General features: G+C 42.3%; 4 protein-coding genes and 1 non-coding gene across 5 annotated transcripts in view; 4 read left to right on the top strand and 1 right to left on the bottom strand.

Annotated features, from left to right (window-relative positions):
* The window catches only part of col4a5 (collagen, type IV, alpha 5 (Alport syndrome)), a 41,815-nt gene extending 38,574 nt beyond the window's left edge, over positions 1-3,241 (top strand). Inside the window, exons 46-49 of the mRNA XM_070992692.1 lie at positions 55-232; positions 328-442; positions 803-975; positions 1,463-3,241. Coding sequence (XP_070848793.1) covers positions 55-232; positions 328-442; positions 803-975; positions 1,463-1,544 — 548 coding nt within the window. The 3' untranslated portion in view covers positions 1,545-3,241. The remainder of the gene's footprint in view (positions 1-54; positions 233-327; positions 443-802; positions 976-1,462) is intronic.
* A 3,017-nt stretch (positions 3,242-6,258) lies between these two features.
* LOC139351759 (butyrophilin subfamily 1 member A1-like) lies at positions 6,259-9,718 on the top strand. Its single transcript, XM_070993764.1, has 4 exons — positions 6,259-6,466; positions 8,381-8,722; positions 8,959-9,136; positions 9,631-9,718. Exons 1-4 carry the CDS (start codon positions 6,421-6,423, stop codon positions 9,716-9,718), a joined length of 654 nt encoding a protein of 217 aa, XP_070849865.1. The 5' UTR covers positions 6,259-6,420.
* A 160-nt stretch (positions 9,719-9,878) lies between these two features.
* LOC139351515 (uncharacterized) lies at positions 9,879-12,816 on the top strand. Its single transcript, XM_070993455.1, has 2 exons — positions 9,879-9,986; positions 10,499-12,816. Exons 1-2 carry the CDS (start codon positions 9,881-9,883, stop codon positions 11,176-11,178), a joined length of 786 nt encoding a protein of 261 aa, XP_070849556.1. The 5' UTR covers positions 9,879-9,880; the 3' UTR covers positions 11,179-12,816.
* Positions 12,817-15,420: 2,604 nt separating this feature from the next.
* LOC139351758 (Fc receptor-like protein 5) lies at positions 15,421-18,071 on the top strand. The gene is made up of 5 exons (XM_070993763.1): positions 15,421-15,456; positions 16,185-16,448; positions 16,606-16,866; positions 17,681-17,797; positions 18,034-18,071. Exons 1-5 carry the CDS (start codon positions 15,426-15,428, stop codon positions 18,069-18,071), a joined length of 711 nt encoding a protein of 236 aa, XP_070849864.1. The 5' UTR covers positions 15,421-15,425.
* trnar-ucg (transfer RNA arginine (anticodon UCG)) lies at positions 16,938-17,010 on the bottom strand. Its single transcript has one exon. It is a non-coding gene; the product is annotated as a tRNA-Arg (tRNA).
* Positions 18,072-25,253: the final 7,182 nt, after the last annotated feature.

Below are 25,253 nucleotides of genomic sequence, written 5' to 3'. Positions count from 1 at the left end.
GATCAAAATCACTTCATATATTTGACCTTCTCCTTCTTCTGTCCTCTATTCCAGGCTCGGCTGGCAGCTGTCTGCGCAGGTTCAGCACCATGCCCTTCATGTTCTGCAACATAAACAACGTCTGCAACTTCGCCTCCCGCAACGACTACTCCTACTGGTTGTCCACACCTGAGCCCATGCCCATGTCCATGGCCCCCATCACTGGAGAGAGCATCAAGCCTTACATTAGCAGGTAGGGGTGGAGAGAGGACGACGACCAAAGACAGGAATGGAGAGGTTGAATGAGGGCAGATGCAAGAAATTTTACATTTCTGTGTATGTGTCCAGGTGTGCAGTGTGTGAAGCTCCAGCCATGGTGATTGCAGTCCACAGTCAGACCATCCAGATTCCCTCTTGCCCGTCGAATTGGGAAGCACTGTGGATAGGATACTCCTTCATGATGGTAGGACATTACTACTGTACACGCTAACATGTTTGCACGCACCACCCTTGATTACAAAATGCATTCTCTGGATCCTAAACTTGACAGTTACAATAACAACTACAGGCTTAACGCAGCTTTTAATTTTAATCTAAACCTAATGCTATCTTAGGCACAGCACCAAGTATAAACTGTCCAACAGCCCTTTGAAGCACCTAAGACAAAGCAAAAAGGGCCTCACTTTCAAGCTTTACATTATGTATATAATAAAGGATAAAGGAATCTTAGGATAGAGAAGTTTTGTGAAATGTGTGAACATGTTTGTATTCTTATCTCATCTATGCAGTACAATACATAACCAGTCTTTCTTTTCCTCCCCAGCACACTAGTGCAGGTGCAGAGGGCTCTGGTCAGGCCCTGGCCTCCCCCGGTTCCTGCCTGGAGGAGTTCCGCAGCGCTCCCTTCATCGAGTGCCATGGCAGAGGGACGTGCAACTACTACGGCAACTCCTACAGCTTCTGGTTGGCCACTGTAGAACCCTCTGAGATGTTCAGGTACAGATCCACGTGACAGCAGGCTGGTTTATTGATTAGAGAAGCTGCAGCATGATTCAGTGGTAACAGGTCAGGTTCCTGATACAGCAGGAGGCTCTTCTCTGGGGTCCTGTGACATTGATAGTTGCTGCTCTGAGGAACACGTTATCTGGTTGCTACAGCAGCGCTAACAGTAACACCACATGGAAATATAAGAGGGTTTTTAAAGTTGTCCATTTCCACTTTGCCAAGTTTTTAAACTAATTAAATCTGCAATAAACTTATGTTGACATGTGGCAGAAAATTATGAATATCTAAATAATAACGTGTCAGAAAATAGTGAAAGTAATCAATGAAAAAAATGAAATTCACATAAGAAAAGCACTGAAAAGGTTTGTGTTTTTCTGTATGTAGCACATTTGATTTATCTGAAAGTGTATATTTTCACATACATCCATCTTTCAGAGAATTCTCCATCTTAACCTCCTTTCCCCTCCGGCCCTTACAGGAAGCCCCAGTCGGAGACCCTCAAGGCGGGTAACCTACGGACACGCGTCAGTCGTTGCGTCGTCTGCATGAAGAGGACGTAACGGCACATGGCAAACCCACCGCTGCCTGGGACGCCTGATCAATAACAAGAGATGATTGGATGACGGGGGACAAGTAGTGGGGTGGTGGTCGCAGCAATGGATAGGTCGTCGTCGTGGCGACAAGGTGGAATTCCAATGGTGCATTGTCTTCCGGAAAAAACAAACAAAAAACTTCGAATAAAACAATGGTGCTACTGTGCAACACAGCTTAAAAAACAGAAAAAAACTGACGTCAATAAATCTTACATTTAGTCTTTGTTTTTCTTAAGAAGTACCTCAAAATGAAAGCAGAAAAATATCCACTAAATGGTGCCATGATGGATGTGTGACAACAAAAGTGCATTTTTCATTTCTTTTCCCTTCTTTTCCCAAAAACATCCTTGTTTCCTTTCTTTTCTTTTTTTTTTTAAATCACTTTTTTTTATGTTGGTGCAACAAAAACGTGATAGTGTACACCCATTTCTAGACAGAAGTACTCTTTTTTTGTTTTGTTTTGTTTTGTTTTGTTTTGTTTTGGGCCTTATCGATGAGGAACGGATGGTCTCCATGTTACCAAATCGGCACTTTGACTTCAGAACATCCAAGATGAGAGATGCACTGACGATGAGCTTTCCTTAGTGAGACTGACTGCCTTTTTAATTACTCGCTCTTCATTCACACGCTCCTTCTCTCTCTCTCTCCGTCATGTTTCTGTCGTTTAACATTACATTTGGTGGTACTAACCCTGCTGTAGCCTGCCTTCTAACCATCAGCCTACACCTTCTTTCTCTTCCTTTTTTTTTGTAAGTAATTAAATGTGTATATTGTGTAAAACAGCTTTTGTTTTAGTGTATTAGGTCCTGAATCTGTACCAGTTCTTTGTTATAAGACAATTTTCCAGGTTCTTTTTAGCTCACATGCTCACACACAAACACACACGCATACACACTGATTCATTCACTTCATTGCTCACTGACACACATTGACTCAGATATTGTACAAAGTAAGGCTTTTATGAATGAAACAGTATTTTATATATAATAAATATATATTTGAAAAAAGAGGATAAAAAGTATATAAACTTTATTCGGCTGTGGGGAGATTGTTCACTGTTTTCAAACACAAAGGTCAGGCATTTCACCGAAAAATAAAGCTACTGAGCACAGAGCCATTTTCCCTAAAACATTACAGTCTTGTATGATATTAACGATGCCAGTTGCTTCAATCTTTTGTATTCAGTTTGTAGAATTAATAAATGTTGAACTGAAATAAAGGGGATTTGCTTTTAGGTAGTCTGATGATTGGGGAATGTTACAGATATTTGTGCAAAAAGGATTTGAATTAAATCTTGGCTCCTTGATTAGAAAACCGTGATATTCGTTTTGTGTTTTTTAACATTTCCAGGTGCTGGGCTTCGCTGTAAAAAGAGGGCCTGAGGTTTCGGGGCCTGTTTGGGACCCTGGAACCTTCAAATCTACTTTCGCTGCCTTGAATTTGTATCCAAAAATTGGTTAACGTGTTCGCACTCGACCCTGTTGAACCACAGGTGTTTGTACATTTAAATCAGGTGTGACACCTCTCGCATCAGGTGTCAACCCCTGATGTTCTGTAAGTCTGCAAGAGCTGTTTTAGGGGGAAAAGAAATGTTTTCCTGTGATTTTATTGTTATTTTTTCAAAACTGCTTTTATGAATTCTAATTTTGTCAACCTGGGGTGCGATTAAAAATGTGTATTTGATTTTTTTTTTGTTCTGTTTTTTTTTTTTTTTTTTTTGTTTATTTTTCATGTTATCCAGAAGTTGTTATAAACTTTTAAGACTGAAATAAATACTATGTCCAAAGTACCGTCTGCTGAAAATGTATCATCACCAGGAGGGAACGGCACAGTGGGAAAAAGCAGCATCATGTACTTTTTAAGGGTTTTATTCCAACATTATTTCCATCTTAACCCTGAGTTGCAGCCTCTGATTGTGGAACTGGCACTGAGCAGATTTAACTTTACCAAAGTCTTACAACCAAGCGAACATCATTCTGAATGTTACTCTTTTTATATAATTCAACTAGAATACAAAAGTTTGACCCTTTTGACCTCTCAAAGCCTTACTTTCCTGTTCAATACCATGAAATAAATAAGAGATTAGGGCCTTTAATGCAGATTAGATGTGAAATCATACATTAAATATCAGGCTGGACACTGGAACATTATTTCAGGGGGCAACTAATTGTAGGCTGCTGATCTCAGTTTGGATTTGTTATTTTTAATGACACCAACAAAAAAAGATTTGGGACATTGACAAGCGTGCACGTGTGTCAGTCTTAGAACTATAATTTTAAAACAATTTTCAGGCATCAGAAATCCAATTCAGTGAATTTATTGGTCAAACTGTAAGTGGGGGAAACCGGAGCACCCGGAGAAAACCCACGTCGACACCATGACCCTCCACAGAGCCCACGCCCTGTGGAGCCACGGTGTGGACCTCTGACCTCATGCTACTCCTTCATCTGAAACTTTGCTGGTGCGCGGCAGAAACACCCGCCTTAACACTGAGCCGATGGTCGAATCTGAGGAGACGCCCTTGAAAAAAATGCCTCTGGTCCACTGAGACCTCCTGTTGAACTCTTTGATACGATACACCGAGGCCTCGACGATGGCGGCGTCCACAGCTGGACTGCGGGCCTTGATTAAGGAGCCGGCACGAAACCGACTGCCGAACTTCTTCTCCAGGTCTTTGATGACAGCTTTGGACACTCTCCTGGCCTCCTTGGGGTCCGGGCAGCTTCCAGTTGAAAGCTCCTCCACAGTCTGTGAGACCAGGCGCTTGATGTGTTCCGACCAGTCCGCCTGGCTGCGGTCGTCGAAGGCGAAGCACTTCGTGAACACCGTCACCGTCAGCATGGTAACAAAGATATGCGCCTCCTTCTTAGCTGCCTCAGGTGTGGGATCACGGTTAGTGGTGGTGGTCTTTGATGACTCCATCTTAAATGTTGTCGTTATTCACTTATTGATGTATTCACTTATTGATGCTGCGGTGAAATTTGGAATGGGACGAATAAAGGAATATTGAATTGAATTGAATATCTGTCTCTGTAGAATTGGATTTAAGTGTGTTTCCAGCTGCAGGGACTCGATGCGGTTCGTCTGTGATCACTCGACTCTCAAAGTGTTTCTCAATGTGCAATATGTTGCTGTGAGTTCTGAGGCTGCGTTTAGGAACCGTGTGTGCCTTTGATCCTTTGCTCTCATCTTTGAGTGCGTGACGTCAGACGGACTCACGCAGGCGTTCGCGCGCACACGCGCAATTTTGCAGACAAAATCGAATGTTTTTTTTTTTTTTTAATTTTGTGTTTATTGGTTGCTAATCACAACACTACAGTTTACAGCAGGGCGTTTATGTGGCCTTCAGTTGTGTCTTATGATCTGAATGCAGCTGAAGTCTGAAATAACTGATCTGAACTGAATTAAAGCTGCGTCCGAAGTGTTTGCTGCAGCCAGTCTGAATCAACAGAGAAACCGTTCAGTGTCACCAAAATCACCTCAAACCCCACAGTTCAGCTCCTGACCCCGAGAGGAGCTCCGAAACCAGACTTTCATCCCTCTCAGAAGCAGCATTTTACCAGTGATCTTGTTTTTTATCCCACAGCAGGGAATTTTGCAGTTACAGACATTTTTTATGAACAGGAATATATATTTAAATGTGGATTATGACTGTTTGGTCCAGATAAATGCATCGGTGCAGTATTACATATATATTTTCCACTGTGCAATAGTACAAAAACACTGTATTTTATCATCCATATCTTTCTCGTGTGCAGTTCAAAATGTCCCGTTGTGACACTGAGTTTTCCCTCTCTGCATTTTTAAACTCTTTCTCTATATAATTTTAACATATATAGCTGATTTTATTTCCTATCATTTTTCGTGCCTATATGTTCTTTTTCTACAGCTCTTTTTTATTCTTGCTGTGTAGCAAAGTATAAACAAAGTTTTATGTTGCATGTGTAAGCACGTGCAAACACGCAGGTAGAGTCACCTGGAGAAAACGTCATCGGCCCATGATTTTAAATGCATTCACTTGAATTGTCCTGTTCATCTGAGACAGACTGTCAGGCCTTGAAACGGTTAAAAACACGTTGTGATTGAAAGCTCTGATTCAGCTTGGATGTGTCTTTGTGTCGGTGCATCTGTCCACCAGTTTTCACAGGGACGTTGTCCCATTTTAAAAACAGCATCAACATAATTAGATCGACGATAGTCAGACACATATTCTGCACACAGGGGCCTGCAGGCTGACTTGTTCTCATTTGTTCTGAGGGATTTCAATGCAACATTAAGCTTGCTCCAGTATTTGATTAGTGTGAGGACCTAATTGTCAGCTTTGTGATGCCGGCTCTCCTTTTTCTTCACTTGTTGCTTGTAGGAATCCACTGGATCGTCACCTAATCCGCCCTCTTACTTTTCCTGGCTGTCAGTGCTAAAATTAGACTAAACTATGAGGAAATACAAGGTTTGACTTCCTGCTTGCAATCATAGCAGTCTCTTATTTGACGTCTTGATGAGGTACCCTCTCCGTGTTAGGTGCAGATTCACGCATTTTAATCCACTGAAATGAGCAGCCATCCAATCTGTTGCTCATTTCTGATGTTTGACCCATTTTTTCATCAACATCGATGAAATGTCCGAGTCGGATATGAACGCCTCATTTCTATGACGTCAAGCCAAGTTGAATCGAAAGCTAAAACTTTATGGGACGGCAGAGGACGGCGGTCCGATCTCGACCGCTGTCTGTGACCACAGCTGGATTTTTTAAGTTTCTGACTCTCTTTATTCTTTTATTTCCGTTGTAAAACCCAGTAACACGTCGTTTGTTCTTGTTTTGCTGTTTTTTTTTTTGCTATGCATGGCTGTCTTCCTGGTCCTCGCCCTGTGGTCGTTTTTTTGTGCAGGTATGTGCGTGACTAAAGTTTCCGATGTTTTTACTTTGCTTTGTTACGGACTAAAAATGATTGTGCTCCTTTTGAAAGCCGAGGCGGAGACGTCTTTACCGCTTACTGTCACTCTCTAACCTCGGTAACGTGAATGCATCAGGAATCAGACAGAAGTATAAGGAAGTAGATCGACTCAGCACCTGACTTGTGGGTCGACGTGTGTTCTTTATCGACGAAGTTATTCCTCTTTCCTGTCACATCTTAAAGAAATAAGCATTGGCCTACAGCCACAAGTTACAGATGTGTGTATTTAAGGTTTTAATTCGCCATAGAGTCCAAACTCACGCTGGCACCTCTGTGAGGCAGGCTGTACTTCAGTGGTGCTTTGAGCTAAATGCTAACAGCATGCTAACACGCTTTAAAAGACAGACTGATGTTAAAGCGACTTTACGATGTTGCATGATTTCGGTTATTTTACCCTCAAATAACAGCGACAGATTCATGTTAATGCTACGGCTGACTTGTCAGAGGAAAAATGGCGTCTTTTCTGCTGAGCGAAAATTCCCATTCCTGAAAAATGAAGAAAAACAGAAGTGCAGTTCCTCAAACGGCCACTTGAGGCTGTTGAGTAAATCCCCATAGACCTCCATACTGAAATGTGGGACTTTATAGCAGAGATAAACATGTTTACAGCCTGGTACGAAAATGGTTTTGGCCTCTACAGCAAATTTCGTTGTTCACTAACTGTACATGGGTGAATTTTCATATAGCTCACATGTTTTAAAATTATAATAAGGCGCAAAGTTATGGGTATAGCTACTTTGAGTGGCAGCTAGCTGCTAGTTTTCAGCAACCAGGCTTCATTCGGCCCCCCTCAGCTCCACCCACGCTCCACCGTGGTTTGGGCATCTGGTAAGGATGCCCCCTGGGCGTCTCCCCAGGGAGGTGTTCCAGTCACGTCCAGCTGGGAGGAGACCACGGGGAAGACCCAGGACTAGGTGGAGAGATTATATCTCCACACTGGCCTGGGAACGCCTCGGGACACCCCAGTCAGAGCTGGTTAATGTGGCCCGGGAAAGGGAGGTTTGGGGTCACCTGCTGAAGCTGTTGCCCCCGTGACCTGACTCCAGATAAGCGGTGGAAGATGAGTGATGATGATGAATATCTGAGTGACTTATGGGGTTTCCTAATGGACAGATAGCTTTACTTGTTGCTAAAATAAGATAACATTGTGGTTAAAGTAAGTAATAAGTCGGGACGATTGCTTGCTGAGAGTGGACGGTGAGGAGAGTCAGCTAATAGGACTGCTAGCTGCATGGCTAACTTAGCTAACCAGCTAAGTGCAGCTACAGTTAGCAGCAGTTAGCAGCTACTTTAACAACAGTAGAGCAACCGTACAACCGTGATGCAGAAGCGAACTGAACTATGAAATTTGCACTTGCTTAACGTTATTTTAAGCCTTCACCATCCTTGTGTTGTATCAAAGCATGCTAAATTTTGCTAGTTAGCATTAAAAATAAAGTGCAGCTGAGGCTGATGGGAATGTTTAGTTTTGAAGGTATTTGTTCATAAACTATAGTATTGGACGTATCAATATTCTGAACAGAGGATGGCGCCAAAGTTACATCTGGTGGCAAACATGAGTGTCTGTTCCAAATTTCAAGGCAATTTCATCCTATAGTTGTTGGGTGCTGTAATTTGTAGAACAGCTTTACACAGACAGGAGTAAATAGTGGATTTGTTGGGGACTACTTTCTTTGATGGATCAATCACCATTTGATGCTCTAGTGAGTTTTTTTTGGCAGGGGACGATGTGTGTGGGATTGAGTCAGAATAAGCTTCAGTGTGTTTTCATTGTAATGAAGAAACATTTCATCTGTTGTAACAGAACCACCATGTTTTATATATGTATATATATTTTTTTTAATCCAGGAGGAGCGCTGGGGGGTAGTGCGTCAGGGAGGATCGAGGCCTTTGCTGGAGAAACCGTCGTTCTGCCCTGCCGCATCAACGCCAGCGATGAAGTCCCTACAGTGGAGTGGTCCAAGAAGGGTCAGAAACCTATCATCGCCTTCCTGTACCGCCATGGCTGTGAGACCTACGACATGAAGGATCAGGTCTTCTGGTACAGGACAAACCTCTTCATGGACAAACTTAATAGCGGGAACATCTCGCTGATGATTTCCAATGTGCAGCCCTCTGATACAGGAACGTACGTGTGCACGGTGCGCAGCAGGACGTCCCAGGAGGTCGCTACCTGGGAGCTTGTTGTGGGTATGTCTATTTGCATAGTCTCCTAAAAGTTGTTTGCTTCAGTTATGGAGAAGGGTCCACCTGGAAGGGCTTCACAGGCTCAGGAAACATATGTAATTTGTTTAATCTTATGTGTCAGACTACTTCTTGGCTCGGATCAGTAAGTTTATGGCGTCACTGCTTGTTCATTTGCAGTTTCTCATCCATTCTTGTTCTTGTAGTCGCAGTTTCTGAGCCAAAACTCTCAGTGGTTCCAGCTGTGGACGGTGGCGTGACTCTGCAGTGTGAAGCGGGCTGCTGGTTCCCAGAGCCTATGATAGATTTTCTTGATATTGAGGAAAACCACATCAGTGCTGAAGACCAAAAGACTCATCAAGTTTCTGAGGGATGTTTCACTGTCTCGAGGAGGTTGACTCTGCAGACTCACACCGAGAGGTTAATTTTCAGTTTAATAGTCAGGAGATGTATATTTGGCTCCATATGAATCTGTGTTGCTTTATTTATTCTGTGTTTACATCAGCAAGGGAGGATACGGTTCCAGTCCTGTCTGTTTGTCTGTTTGTAAGCTTAATTTCTGAATCTTGCGTTCTATGCTGAAGGCAAAAAATACATTTCAAGCAAGAATCTGCTTCCATCAGTAAACATTATCGTACACTAAAAGATGCAGAGAGCTCTTTATTTCATGACAGCAGATTCAGTGAGGCTAAGAGTTGACAGCCATGCTAACCTCTGTGAGGCTGTGGTCATGTTTCCATCTGAATGTGGTGCAAATTGAACCAAATGGAAATGCATAATGTTTAAACCACCTTCGTGCATATATGTTAGCATGCTAACATTTGCTAATTAGTACTACACAAAGCACAGCTGAAAATGTCATATTAATCTGACACTTCAGTCAGTCCATTGTCACTCATGTCTTTTCATCACAGGATCACCTGCAGAGTTCAGCATCCCAAAATGAGCCAGGTGAAGGACACAGATATCCATATTCCAGGTAATTTGATTTTATTTCAGTAGTTTGTAGGTTAATACTGAGATTCTTAGTTTGGTAAGAGTGGCAGAACAGAACAGACCAAGCATGCAGTGCAGGACAGAAAGCAGCTCCCAAGTGTGTGATATTTATGAAATTTTTAATGTGCTTTTTTCTGTTTCATCTTCATTATCATTTCAGCTGAGTGCATGAGGTCCTGCGCTGGAGACATAATCATTGCTGCTGTAGTATCCATAGTTGTATGTGCACTATGTGGACTTCTTGCCTTCAAATGCAAGAAATGTGGCAGCTGCGGTAAGCCCGTAACATTTGTTTATGTTGAGATGGAAAGTGCTAAATCCCAAAATTTGAAGTTATTTACGTATATCATAAAAAAGCACACAGAGACGTCAGCAGAGTGAAATCAGGAGAACCAGGAAAGCAGCAAATTGTCACATTTTAGAAGCTGGAACCTGAAATTATTTTGGAATATGAGTGACTTAATGATTCAGTCAAGTTATTTCAGCTTTCAGCTCCACTTCGCTCACATGCTTCTATGACACTTGTCAGTGTTTCGGTTCCCTCTTGGTGCTTAGAGATCAGCTGGTGTTGGAATGGAATCCAGATAATGAACGATTTGATCTTGACTTTGTGTTGACACCTGGTTTGAGATTGAGATCAGAGCTCTGTCCTCCAGATGTGGACCAGATAAAGGTCAAGTTCAAGAGCAGCTATGGTAGATTAAGACACCTTCAGGAAACGTATGTTTATTATTGATCTGATCTGTTGTGTCAACGCTACTTGAAGATGTTTTGTTCTGTCCACAGCAGGGGGACCGAAGTTGTCATTGTCCAGGCAGTCATCTGGCCAAAGTACATCATGCAGCAGTGCAACTTCCCCCCAGATAACCCAGGATGACAACTTCAAAAACGCCACCGCTGAGCACCTGAGAAAAACCAATGAGCTGGAGTCAACCATTCGTGAGAAAGTCGAGATCATCCGCCAACTAACTGAAGAGCTGAAGGACCTCAGAGCCAAGCAGAATCCCGTTGTGTGCCAGCATGGCCAGCCCACGATAGTCAGCAGTCCGTCCAAACCCTCACCAGATGTCTCAAAGCCCCCTACCCTTCCACCGCAGCATGTTCTCCACAACAACACGCCGAAACCAGAGGCCTCAACCAGCAGCAGCCCTCCGAAGCCTGCCAGCTTCCCCCAGAGAAAACCTGGTGTCCCAAGACCAAGTCCAGCAATGCACCCCCTGATCCAAGGCAGCAGTTACAACCACAGCAGTCCCGCTCTGCTGAATTTCAGCTCCTCACCGCCCAGTTCCCCTTCAGCCGGCGTCCTGCCTCAAGGCACCGTCGCCCGTTCCCTGAGCTTGTCCGAGTCTCGGCCTCGACTAAACAGTGGCCGGCCCCAGCGGAGGCACACCACCACGATCCAAGTTAATAACCGCTTCAGCATTCTGGGAGATTTACCTGAAGATTCTGAGCCGCTGCTGCGATGAGGAAAGGCAGCTGTCAGACTGGTGGACTTTCGGGGGGGGGGCGGGAGGGTTTGTACAAATAGCTGGTGATATAGATGTTTACAGGATACCTGGTCGCCATAGTAACTCCTTAGGTGTTGGCAGCAAAAGTATCAGGAGCTGATACCTCGAAACTTGCAAAGGGAATATACATTTTGGGTGAACTTAACCTTTTAAACCAATCGTATAATAGCGCTTACACATTGTTGTCCGTGTGGAAGTGAGCCTTTTTTCTTTGCTCTCAACAGGGTGAAAAACAACGTTGTTACTTTTTTCTAATTTTTCCAGCACGGATACGTTTTAATACACTTTGAAATAAGCTTTACAAGCAGCATTTATACCAAATATTAGATAGACCTGGTCTCTGGGGCCGCATTTATAAAGACTGTAATGCAAAGAAATGCTCTTAGTGACAAAATTCTGAGAAAATTCTTCGAATGATGAAGAATCCCCCCCCACAGTTCAGACAAGATCCGAGCAATAATAAAAGTTATTCACAAAGTGCGTTAAAGGTGCTTTGGAGAGCTCATGAGGTGACTAATTGAGGAGGATAATCAAGACACTTCGAGAGAAGTATTCTCCAAATGCTGATTGATAGCGAGTTAACCAAACGCTGCAGATTAGACGGTGCAGGGATAATGTTGGCGGTCACGCTCACATCTCCCACCCAACACAGTAACGCTAGAACGGCCAAAAAGGGAAATGGCCGCAACACTAACTGGGAAATGCAGCGGTGATGACTCATCGGCCCAGTGATCACACACACATTAGAGCAGTGTTTCTCAATTCCGGTCCCCTGCCTTGCATATTTTAGATGTTTCCTGCTCCAACGCACCTGATTCAAATGAGTGATTTGAATCAGGTGTGGTGGAAGGGGGGGGAACATCTAAAACATGCAGGGCAGGAGGCCCCAGGACTGGAATTGAAAAACACTGCATTAGAGCACTTTAACGGCCTCATGTGGAGACGCAGTTCATCTCGTCTCCACAGGATGGCTCCACCTTGCCTCTTGTTGATGGTGTCATTGATGGGAGAGCTGTGTTTATGGTAGAGTTGTGCCAGTTATCATAGCGTCTTATATCAGCTGGCCAATAATTAGAGCAACAGGTTACAGGTGAGCCATTTTTCCTTGTTTGTAGGCCTATGAAATAGATTGTGCACTAAAATCACCACTAAGGTAAAAAACAAGCAGATAAATAGAAAAACTATCAGAATGTGAACAGGTTAACATGCAGGTACACATCTGTTTTCATTTTGTAGGCTCTTTTTATTCATACATGAAGAATGTCTTTTTATCAACTAATCACAGCAACGGGGGTCAAGCACGCCCCATCCTCTCAGGTAAACGTTTGAGCCCTGACTTCTTCCTTCTGAGAGGACTCTCATAATGTTTGTGAATTCAGCCTCTTTAAACCTGAAAAACTGTTTTTCTTTCCTTTATGTGGATTTGTTCATGTGATAAAAACATTATGTATTAACTTCTTGTTATTGGACATCTTTATACATGTTCTGTTTGTTGTATAAACTTTATATCAAACACATTGATAGGTGGGGGCATTTACAGAGACTCCTTTTTAAAAATCATTTTGCATTTTAATAAACTTCGGTTATGTCAAGACCATTTTGTATGTTTTTGAAGCTTCCTTTCTGTATATCCTCTATGAAATGAACTTTTATTGGTTTGATTTCTTCATTCTATTCTAAAACATAAAGAGCGACCTCATGACATTGCATTTGTAGGGACTCAGACAACACATCAAATGTTAAATCTGAGACATTTCTTCGTTTTTTTTAAATGATATCATTGTTTAGAATTTGATGCCTGTAACATGTTGCAGAAAAGTTTGGTCAGTGGCAACAAAGGAGTGGGAAAGCTGTGAAATGCTGACAGAAAACAGCTGGTATTATCACAGGTAATGAGGTTAAGTGGCAGCAGGTGAGTCACATTAGGAGGTCTATAAAGAGCCTCTCAGAAAGGCCGAGTCTGCCTGAGGTGAAAGCTGAGGGCTTCACTGCTCTGTGACACACTGACTTTCAGTTAAAAATGGAGTTTCAGTGTTTCACATTTCATCAGTCTGTTTCTGCTAACATTTACACAGCGTCCCAGATTTTTTGGACATGGGGTTGTATTATCATTATTATCATATAAATCTGCCTCCCCATGCACAACATAAAGAAACCTTTGCACAGATGTCCAGTCAGTAAATTCAGTATGAATCCTTCCACCAGAATGTAGACCCAATGTTCACACACTTTGAGCTGGCAGGATTATGAAGCCAATCACTGTTTTTTTTTTTTTTTTCTGGGAAAATGTCAAACTGAACTCACATCTTCAGATGCCACAAACAACCCAGAGAGAAACTGAGCCCACAGTGTTTCAAGACGTTTTACTGTTATCAGATGAAGTTTTTGTTGTGTGCGTCTTTTAAAATGGATTTTACCTGATTTTCATTCTGTGTGATCTATTTTTACCCATATTTTAATACTTAAAGCTGTGGTTTGATTGCTTTTCCTTGTTTTGTTTTTTGTTTTTCATCATTTTACTCTGACCTGTATTTTATTCTGTGGTTTTATTGTCTTTATTTTACATATGATCAAGTGGCTTTTATTCTTTATCTTATTTTACATTCATTTTTTAAGGTTTATGGTTTTTAGGTCCATTCTGTCTTTTGTATGTGAAACAATCTCTCAATTCCTGTATTAAAGGTGCAATACAAATAAAGCTTCTTCTTCTCCTTCTTCTTCTATCATCTATACCGCCTATCCCTTTCAGGGTTGCGGGGGGCTGGAGCCTATCCCAGCTACAATGGGCGAGAGGCGGGGTACACCCTGAACCGGTCGCCAGCCGATTGCAGGGCCACATGCAAAGACAGACAAACATTCACACTCACACCTACGGACAATTTAGAGTCATCAATTAACCTAATGAGCATGTTTTGGTCTGTGGGAGGAAGCCGGAGTACCCGGAGAGAACCCACGCATGCACGGGAAGAACATGCAAACTTCACACAGAAAGGCCCCGCCTGACCCGGGGATCGAACCGGCAACCTTCTTGCTGTGAGGCACCCGCACTACCTGCTGCGCCACCGTGCAGCCCTATTATTATTATTATTATTATTATTATTATTATTATTATTATTATTATTATTATTATTATTATTATTATTATTATTATTATCAGACACTGCAAATTCAGAATTTTGGTGCTGTGATAAATGCAGTGTTGTGAAATTCAGGATTGAATCAAACGTGATGGTATTTTGAATTCTTTCCTCATGTGAACCGTAGCACTCAGTGGGAAATGGCATCTTTTAGCATCTGTTTGTCTCTTATAAAACATCAGTCTTTGTAAATATAAATCACAGTTCTTGGTCTGGACAGTAATGCTGATGGACCTTCTCATTTGTTGTCCTCTTCCTCCTTTTTCCTTGTCAAGATGCAAAACATTGACTCGTGTGTTGGTTCATCATGATGATCCACCAGCATTCATTGATTCAGTGATGGGATGGGGATGGCTGCGCATGTGGCAGCTCATTTGATGTTTTTTCTGCCCTTTAATGGCTTTCCAACATTCCAACACCAGTTTGTGTTTTATGTTTGTGGTAGTTTCAGAACATTTTTAGCAATCTTTGTTCAGGCTGTTCACTTCCTGTGAGGCTTGTGAAAGGTGTGAATTTGTGTAGGTGTGGAAAGAATGAGCTGTATTTGCAGTGTTTTCTCCTACATGTTCAAGAATGTGGTGGTGAGAAGTCTTTTTGAAAGACTTATTTGGAAACGTAAAGCAGTGGATTGTCGGCAAACTGGAGCACACTGAGACTTAAAACAACAGTGAGGATGATTTGTAATGAACTGTAACAGCATGGATCCGTGTTTTATGCACTGACTTCTTCAGTTTGGCAAATAAACAGTGACCGTCTTTCTGGTATTAAAAATGTCACTCATAAACAGTGACGTAGTTTAGATTTCAGAAGCAAAGTTGTAAAAATCTGCCCGTACTCTGAACCCTGACTTAAAGTGACCCTTGATGACATTTAGATGTCGGGCATAGTGACTCGACTGTCAGTGACATTTATGAGAACAAGCGATTTTGTTCCACACCACATGGCTTTAACTCACCGTCACTTCTGCTGTGTTTAGTTTTGTTTTGGTGCTTTCCTTTGAAGACAGGATGTGGACTGACTGTTTTTTCTAACCACCTGAGAAGAAGAAGACGGACACATCAAGACAGGATGGAGATCACCTCACTCTGCCTAATGCTCTGTAAGAATTTGACAAATATTGCCTCCTGCTCGCTGTTTCTCTCAAATCTTTTCTGTCGAGTGTATTTCAAGGCAGCTGTGATTTAAAGAATAGGAAGAATTCAACATGATTTTGGCTGCGGTCACTGAAAATGTCTTACAAAGATTTGGTCTGCAAAGAATCTTGTGATTAAATCTAAAAACAATAGTTTTCAGATCGTTTTCTCTGTTTTTCTGCTCCTTTAATTGTGTTCTGATTACCTCTGCATTTGGTTTTATTTGGTTTTTAGACTTTTACAGCTTACAGCGCACATCCTGCTCTGCAGTGACACTTCTCACTTCTTCAGTTTCAGTTGCCGACCATTGTGTTCAAACATACAGCCCTGTTTCCAGAGAAGTTGGGACAAAAAAAACAAAACAGAATGTGATCATTCGCTGATAAACGCAACTGAAAACAGCACAAAGTCAATATATTTGATGTTTGAGCTCATCAGCTTCATTGATTTCTGTAATAGTGCTTCTGATATGCTTGCCTTCAACTAAGTTAGAGTTGTACATGTCTCCAAAATGTGATTTTGTCAGCTGCCGGCTCTGAGCAAAAAGCAACAACAACGGCGGAAAGTGTTGAACAGAAACTGTGTCACCATGTTTGGTTAATGTGAGGGGGAGGTAAAATTCCTTTAGACAAAAGCTTAAACCAAATGCATGAAATGAAATCCTGTGCACAATGCCCCCTTCTTTCCATTTCAGCCACGCTGAACATCCATCCCAACAGACTGCAGTTCTTCTGGTATGACTCCATTACTCTGACCTGTGCAGCGGAGGGAAGCTCCAGTGGCTGGACGCTGAAGAGAAACACGTCCTCTGAGACATTTGAGCCCTGCAACCCCAGCTGGGGAGTAACAAATGAGTCCTCCTGCTTCATTCAGGATGCTTATCCATCAGACACCGGAGTGTACTGGTGTGAGTCTGACTGGGGGGAGTGCAGCAACACCGTCAACATCACCGTGACTGGTAACACTCACTGTCAATGGCGCTCTTATAGATTTACACTGTGCAGGTTTGGCAGTACGGAGCAGAAATGCTTTATTTGATATTCTAGCTGTGTTTCACCAGACTAAAGACTAAAATTGAGCATGTCAGAACAATGACGCCATGTTTTGTCTGTTAGATCGTTTTGTGATCCTGCAGAGCCCTGCGATTCCTGTGACAGCAGGCGACAAAGTGACACTGGTCTGCTCCTACAAAGAAGAAGACAACAGAGAAGCCACCTCTAATTTCTCTGCTAAGTTCTACAAAGATGGCGCCTTCATTGGGACCAAAGCTGCAGGAAGCATGACCTTCTTGAAGGTGTCCATGTCTGATGCAGGTTTCTACAAGTGTGAACACCCAACCAAAGGAGAGTCACTGCAGAGCTGGCTGGATGTTAGAGGTTGTTTACATAAGTCTATGTGTTTCTGTAAAGCATAAGCAGCAGCCACATATTCTCACGATTGGAGACATCAACCACGAAGGGACTCGAACCCTCAATCTTCTGATCCGAAGTCAGACGCCTTATCCATTAGGCCACGTGGTCACATGTTTAGTATGTGACCTTGGCAGTGTTGGCAAGAGGCCTTAAGTATCTGAGCTAATCTGTACGATAAACAAAATTTGTTCAAGAATTAAACCGAGACAGAGCAAATTGGACAATCTTTGGAAGTTCAGTCTGGTGTGACTGTTTCCCAGGTTGGTGTTGGTGGAGAGGAAAGAGCTTAAACTGTAGAGCATTCGTTTTGCTAGCCAATACAGGGACTGAACCCATTACATTATTAGCACCATGCTTTGACCATCTGAACTAACCAGCCTCTTTCTGAGATTCTGAAAATCTAAGAGAACTTCTAAAAGAGTTGGGGTGTTATCGACGAAGGCTGCATCCCTGAAACCTCCAATAAACCAGCAGCAGATTTATGGCAGTGTTCTTGGAGGTGAATGAGGGAGTTAGTGATGTAGCTTAGCTTACTTCTAGCCCATAAATGGCTTTGTATGCAACGGGGAGGACCTTAAATTTAAGTCTAGATGTTACCAGAAGCCATGAGATGCTAAGAGGTAATTAAAGTAAAGATGGCAGCTGTTTTTTTCAATCAGACGTCACAAAACACAATCAGTGGTTCATGAGCTGAACATTTGGATGAAAACCAACCGAGGGACAGTCTTTCATGAATTGTGTATCTAACCTATTAAGTGTTTGTGTTTTTTCTTCCCAGCAGTCAGACCTGAGCCTCTCATACCTCTGCCCAGGCTGGTGTGTAGCATCCTGCTGGTCGTCCTCTACACCGCCATGCTTATAGTATGCGTGAATATATACAGAAAATGGGCAAAAGGTAGGAAAGCCTCTGGAAATAATGAAAGTTAAAGTAAATGCAACCTTTACCACGACTTTATAACATGTTTGTCAGCGGCTCCAGTTTTATCTGGCATCATTCTAAATGAAATGAAACAAATAAAACGATTTTCTTTGATGATACATTTATGTTTTTTATTGGATCAGCATGAAATATCAGACATTGATCTAAGTGATGGCTCCTCTGAAAGGCTCTCTGTTCTCCTCTTCCTGCAGCTCGAGCCAAAGCGAATGAAGGAGCCTCATCAGACTAACGAGTCTCGTCTCCTGCTCGGACGAAGAAGAAAAAAGCAGCTCCTGATGTTGAATATGATGTTTATATGCGGAGTGATATTTCTGGAATATTCAACAAAGCGATTGATGAACGATGGTATTTTATTTTATTTATCTTATTTGTATATATGCCACCCAGTCAGCTTGACAACCATCATACAGCACTAGTCTGAACCATGAGAGACTCTGGATGGAAAACCTAAATTAAAAATAAAAACCTTCTCTTGAGAGAACATGTGAGAGCATTTCAGAGATACGACATGGTTCTTTGTCCATTGATGATTTTTAGACTGTATTGGAAAAATCTGGATCTGCACAGTCAAACTCTGGAAAATCAGGATCATGTAGGCAGAGAATCCGTTCAGACCAGCCTCCAACACCAACGATCACCACAAGGAGAAAACCTGCTTGCCCCCTGATTGGACAGTTTGGGCTCCTCTGATTGGATGGTCAGTGTGCAATGCTGATTGGTTAGTCAGTGCAGTGTAATCAGCAGCTTGTATACTTCAGGGTCACACACAGAGATAAACAGTAATGTGTTCACCTCTTAGACTTTGTGAAACCTCACTCTCCAAAATAATCCACAAATTTTTATTCTACATCCACAAAATATTTCTACAGCTTAAAAAACCTCTTGTACGTTTCCTACCTATGTACACAAAATATTTACAGCTGCAAAACTCAAACTTTTTACATTTTGTTATACAAATTCACACATTCAGATAAGTGCACAGATTTTTTTCCACATGCACACAAAAGGTGAGAAACAACTGCAGTCTGCAATCTGCCCATGTGTCCTCTACTGTTGGTCCAGCAGTAACCAATGCAGAGACTTCAGAGAGGGTGTCATATATTCAGATATCTGAATAGTTATTGCGAAAACACCTCAGTATTACACAAACACAGTTTCTAGAAGCCAGGGCCGGTTCTTGGCAGTGCTGTGTCTGTGCAGCATGTTTCACTTGTCTTAAAAACAATTCTCTGAATGTCTCTGACTTCAAATCATAAAGTTTCATTTCTCTTAAATAGAGACACCACAGTTTATCTTTCCTATGGCTCCATGCAGCCTCAGCGTAATCTTAAACTTTAGATGCCTTTTCTGAGAAGAAGGCTCAAAGGGTGCATTTTCCACGTTTCAAAATCGAATCTTTCAACCGCTTCACATCTGATTTTTTGACCAAAGTAAGAAAATCTGTCTGAAAATTGTTCTCTTACTGTCAAACTGATTTTATGGGAGTCCCCTTTGCCTATTTCTATGAAGGCAATGAGCTCTCATAGCTTTCTAGTAAAGATGCAAATAGATTTAAATTTAGATTTATTCGTCCTCGTGAAAGGAAAATTGTTTCCACCTTCCGTACAACCTCAGAGTACACAAATACAATCAAACCTGACAGAAGACATCACATTTCTACAACATTATCTGTCATAAAGTATGAGGTATCTATAAGGGACATATGGTTTTAAGTGGGTTTAGTGCATTAACGAACAGAAGTTCCACACAGCATCCCTATTTCTGTCAAGCCTCCATGGCTGCTTATTATTTTAAATGTTTTCATGCTTTGTTTGCATTCTTACAACAGACTCTCTGGATACAAAAAGGTTTATTAACCTCCTCGGACCTGGCGTCCTCATATGCGGACATCACATTTTGGGTTGTCTAGACCACAATACAAAATTTTGCTCTACAAGGGCCTGGTGTGTCATTTTTCTCAGAAACGACATCATGTAAAAAGATAATTCTTTGTTTTTACACTCATCAGGTCCCAATCAGCCCAGATAGCAAAGGGAAATTAAAAATGCATGCCACGCAAGAGTTCGGGTCTTAGGAGGTTAAGAGCAAACACACCCACTTTCATTACAGGGAATCAAAATCAGACTTCCTCCTCAGGTTCAGTGGGTATTTGTCTTCTGTCCACTGCTGAAAGGAGTGGACAAATAAGCTGATTTTCGGGAAACCTGGTAAGGATTTCTAAGATTTTTTGTTTTTTGTTTATACTTCAGTTAATTTCATCTTTGCATCTTATTTATTTATATTTCTATAGCACCACATCACAGCAAAAGTTCTAACATTTTTCATGTAGAGCGTTAAATCTCTGGACAAAAATAATCTGCAGTGCACAACAAATGTCCCAACTGCTGCTTTGCTCATTGCATCTCTAAACTCCATGAATAACTGTATTGTGAAATGTCCTGATTGCTTAATGTAAATGTTTTAACAGACGGTGGTTAAAAAGGGATATGTGAAGGTAGAGCACAGGAGTACATGCATCAGTACAACTCATGGGAGCAGTCAGAAATGTTAAAAAACATTGTTAGAGAAAGTGCGTCTATCAAGGCATTTCAAAAAGCATATGAAAATCTAAATATATTTTATCAGACTGTTTCTCATGCTACTTTCAGTACCTGCCAATACCTGGGTTACATTATCTGGATCAGCCTGTTGGTCTTTTAAATGTGTGGAAACTGCTGAAAAAAAGAACATGGCATCATCATTCATTTCATATTATGATTCCGGTTGCAGTAAACAATAAATAAATGTAAATAATGATACATAAAGAAAATGAAGCAAGAAGAAAAAGTCATGATGCATTTATGGTGAAACTACCCAAAACCTGCTTAAGATTAAAATTGTTTTTCTCCACTGGAAGGGGATCACCCTTTTCTTGCACATTGGACCACTTTACCAGTTTATCTTCTTTTATCTATGTTTGTTAATGTAACCGCAGCCTCATTTAACTGGAATGTTTGATCATTCTTTTGTTGTCTCCTCTCATCGGACGATGCAGTGTTTGCCGATGGTCTTACTCAAGATGTGGCGCCTCCTGCCCCTTGCTGCTCTCCTCCTTCTACCTGTCGTTCCCACAGCAGCTGAAGTGGTAAGGTCGATGTCTGACTGCGCCCAGTTTCTTCTGCAAACTCCAAATGTCACTGGAATCTTGGAGGACGGGAACATCCTGAACCAGAACAGATACAAACCCATCTGCCAGACTTTTCGTGACCTGAGACATTTTGTGACGCTCTATGACATCGAGAATAAGATCCCAGTATTTTCTGCTTGCAAGTACACGGGAAGCAACAGCGGACGACCGTCAGCAGTCTGGAAGATAGAACCACAGGTATGATGCTGTAGCACTAAGTTGATTCCACTGACCCCTAGTAAAATAGAAATAAGCAGAATCTATCAAAGTTAGTAATTATTATTGCATAAACTTGCCCACTATCATGTTCGCATTGCACAAGATTACTGAGTTCACTTTACATTATATAACTCTGTGGAACCAAGTCGTCACTGTACTTAATCTACTTTACTGCGAACCTGCCTGCATCACTAACATAGCGTTCCACTTGTTACAGCTTGAGAACATACGTGCCAACAGGAACATGGTACCATCCAGGAAAAGATCCTGCCAATTCCAGGCTGCAGAGGAGGATTACAGAAACAACAATGTGTATGACAAAGGACATTTATGTCCAAGCTCTTATGGATTTACTGATTTAGATAAAGAATCAACTTTTTCCCTGACCAACATAGTTCCACAAATGCATGACTTCAACACAGGAAGCTGGAACAAAATGGAGACCTGCATCAAATGTGTTATGGATAAATATTGCATCAACAACAACAACAGGAAAGAAGCTTTTGTGGTAGTTGGAGCACAACCCAGCAGCAGGAACTTCCTCAGAAACAAAATTAATATTCCTGTCAAGCTCTGGACAGCATTCTGCTGCTTCAGTCACAGTAAGATGACATGGCTAGCGAGTGCACACTGGGGTGAAAATGTCGAAGATAGTTTTACACATCTACAGACAAAGACCTTGGCAGAACTTTATAATGAACTGAGAACACAGAACTCAGAATTTGAAGTGTTTCCTGGAACACAATGTCCTCTCCACACCACTGTCACTCAGTTTTACCAAGAACTTAATGATGAAAACAACAAATGTAAATGCCCACCAACCATTTCAACTACTGGCCCTCCCACAACTGCCTCTACCCCTCCAATTTCAACATCTGCACTTTTCATGACCACATCTGGCCCACCCACCACCACTGGCCTTCCTAGTTTAACATCTCTCCCAGTTTCTACCACATCTGCCCCCCGCAGTAGTACATCTGGCCCACATTCTACCACATCTGCACCTCTAAGTAGCACATCTGGTCCTTTTACAACCACATCTTACACTTCTACCACTGACCCTCTCACTACCACATCTGGCACTTCAATGAGCACATCTGGTCATTTTACTACAACATCCGGCCCTCCTAGTTCCACATCTGCCCCAATTTCTACCACGTCTACCCCTCCCAGTACCACATCTACCCTTTTTACTACTACGTCTGGCCTTTCCAGTACCACATCTGGCAGTTTTACAACTACATCTGGCACACTTAGTACCACATCTGCTCCTCTAAGTACCACACCTGGTCTTTTTACAACCACATCTTACACTTCTACCACTGACCCTCTTACTACCACATCTGGCACTTCAATGAGCACATCTGGCCATTTTACTTCAACATCCGGCCCTCCTAGTTCCACATCTGTCCCAATTTCTACCACGTCTACCCCTCCCAGTACCACATCTACCCTTTTTACTACTATGTCTGGCCTTTCCAGTACCACATCTGGCAGTTTTACAACCACATCTGGCACACTTGGTACCACATCTGGCCTTTTGACCGCCACATCTGTCCCTTCCACCTCTGACCCTCACACTACTTCCTCTACCCCTCCCAGTACCACTTCTGGCCTTTTTACGACCACACCTGGCACTTCTACATCTGGCCCTTTTACTACCACCTCTGCCCCCCTTCTCAGTGCCACATCTGGCCCAATTTCTACTACATCTACCCCTCTTAGTACCACATCTGGCCTTTTTACTACCATATCTGACACTTCTACATCTGTGCCACCCAGTACCACATCTCCTCCTCTTCCTACCACACCTGAAACTTCTACATCTGGCCTTCCCAGTTCCACATCTGCTTCTCCAACAACTACAACTGGCCATGCTACTATGACAACTATTGTTCCCGCAACTACTGCTACTGCTTCTTTGAGTACAACCACACCTACAACTACAACTACAGAAATACCAACAACTACTACACCACTAACAACTACTCTCCCTCTGACCACAGCATCTGCCATATCCATGACCACTGCCACACATCCAACCACAGTTTTTCCCACAACTACTAAACCCCAAACTACAACCACTCCACCAACAACCACAGTACCTACAACAACCATCAAAACTACCACTGTAACAACTACTTCCACTATAGCAGTTACCACTACAACCACAACCACTACTACAACTACAACAACCACCACCACAACTACAAAGAAGAAAGATGATGGTGATGATGATGATGATGATGATGATGAGGAGGAGGAGGAGGAGGAGGAGGAGGAGGAGGAGGAGGAGGAGGAAGAGATAAAGGAAGAGGACACTGAGCAAGGAATAAATGAAGGAGGACCAGAAGCAAATGGACTTGTTCCACCATCAACTATTGTAGGCGGTGGATTGTTTTCTGGAGGTCTGGGAGCTGGTTTAGGAGGATTATTTGGAATAGTTGCTGGTGTGGTATCAGGATTGGCAGGGGCGCTTTCTTCATCAGGGGGAGGAGCAAGCAAAAACGTCCTTCCGATCAATGAGCCTCCCGCTGACATTGCTCCTGTTACTCATCTAAACCACAAGAGTCCTGTTGCCACTGTTGTTCCTAAAACCTCTACAGCAACTCTTATGCCTGTTATAACTCCTGCAGCTCCACCCAAAGTTATTTCTACTATTCCAGCCATTACTGCTTCTGTTGCTGTTGCCACCTCTGCAGGTCCTCCAGACAGTATTCCTGTTGCACCAACAGGTGTTCACAAGACCACTGCCATTCCAGAAAAAGCCATTACTCTTCATCCAGCAACTACTACCCAACAATCATCTGCCATTCCACTGACCCTGGCCAAGTTTACAACTACAATTCCCCCAAAAACATCTGTCCATGCAAACTCTGCTGTGGCTGTTACCTCAACCATCTCTGTCGATGTAGCCACAGCTTTGACTCAAACAGCTAGCCCTTCTGCCAAACCTTCCCCAGCAACAGCTACAGTTCCTGCTATCCCTCAAACTGCCACCACCTCTTTCAGTGGCACCACCATCACTTCAAACTCAACAGATCCTCAACCTACGTTAGCACAATCCACCACTTTCCTTGCAAAAACGACGACTGAGCCATTCACCACTCCAACATCTCAGAGGACTCTGAAAGTTCCTTCAAGCACCTCTGCAGCTCTTTCGAGTGGCACTTTTCCTTACAGCTTCTCTCCTAATCAAACTGGTACATCTGCCTTTCCAACCATAAATGCTACTCTTCCAACACTGAGTGTTTCTCAACCAACCTCCATTCGTCCTCCAACTCCAATTGCTCATCATATCAGCTCCACACCTTCTACTGCTCCTCCAACCTCAAACCATCCTATGATGACATACCCTCCTTTTGCTCTTCCAAATTCATCCATCCATTGTCCTCCACTTACACAAATGTCCATTTTTCACCATTACCAGAATGTTCTTGTCTACTACCAATCGTTATACCAATATCAGAATAACAACTAGCAGGTTTTTTTTTATGCTTATTCATGCTCGTTTTATCACACTGTCTCAAATCCCATCAAATCTTCTTTGTGGCTTTACACCAAGCTGCTTTTGGGGGCAAATGGTCCTTTGCATAGCTTCAAATAGTGGATATTACTTTATCAATTTATCTTGACTATGTTTTCAATTTACAGCATTTTGAACTGACTCTTGACAAGGAACTGAGCCCAAAAGACAGAATCTCAGTCCCCCCCCCCACTAAAAACCCCAACATTTTATTGAGCATTTTATAAGACACGTTAAAGTGAAGAAAATCAACTTCTTACCTGCTGTAACAGTGTTTTCATGCAGTTTCTGCCTTTGTTAATTTGTCTCTTTTGGTCCTTAGATTTTCAAGATGTTAACTTTTTCAATCATTAACAATAAACTGTTAAAGCAATACTGTGTTTGATCTGCTACTGTTCAAATGCAAAGAAAAAAAAAGAAAAAAAAGAAAAAAAAAGAAGAAGAACATTTTCATGACTGCACATGCCATGAGAGTACAGGTGTGTATGAAGGTGCAGTAC

The sequence above is a fragment of the Chaetodon trifascialis genome, chromosome 23 (genome assembly GCF_039877785.1).
Source record: "Chaetodon trifascialis isolate fChaTrf1 chromosome 23, fChaTrf1.hap1, whole genome shotgun sequence".
Lineage (NCBI taxonomy): Eukaryota > Metazoa > Chordata > Actinopteri > Chaetodontiformes > Chaetodontidae > Chaetodon > Chaetodon trifascialis.
The sequence above is the reverse complement of the archived record's forward strand: the minus strand, read 5'-3'. Positions and strand labels throughout refer to the sequence as shown.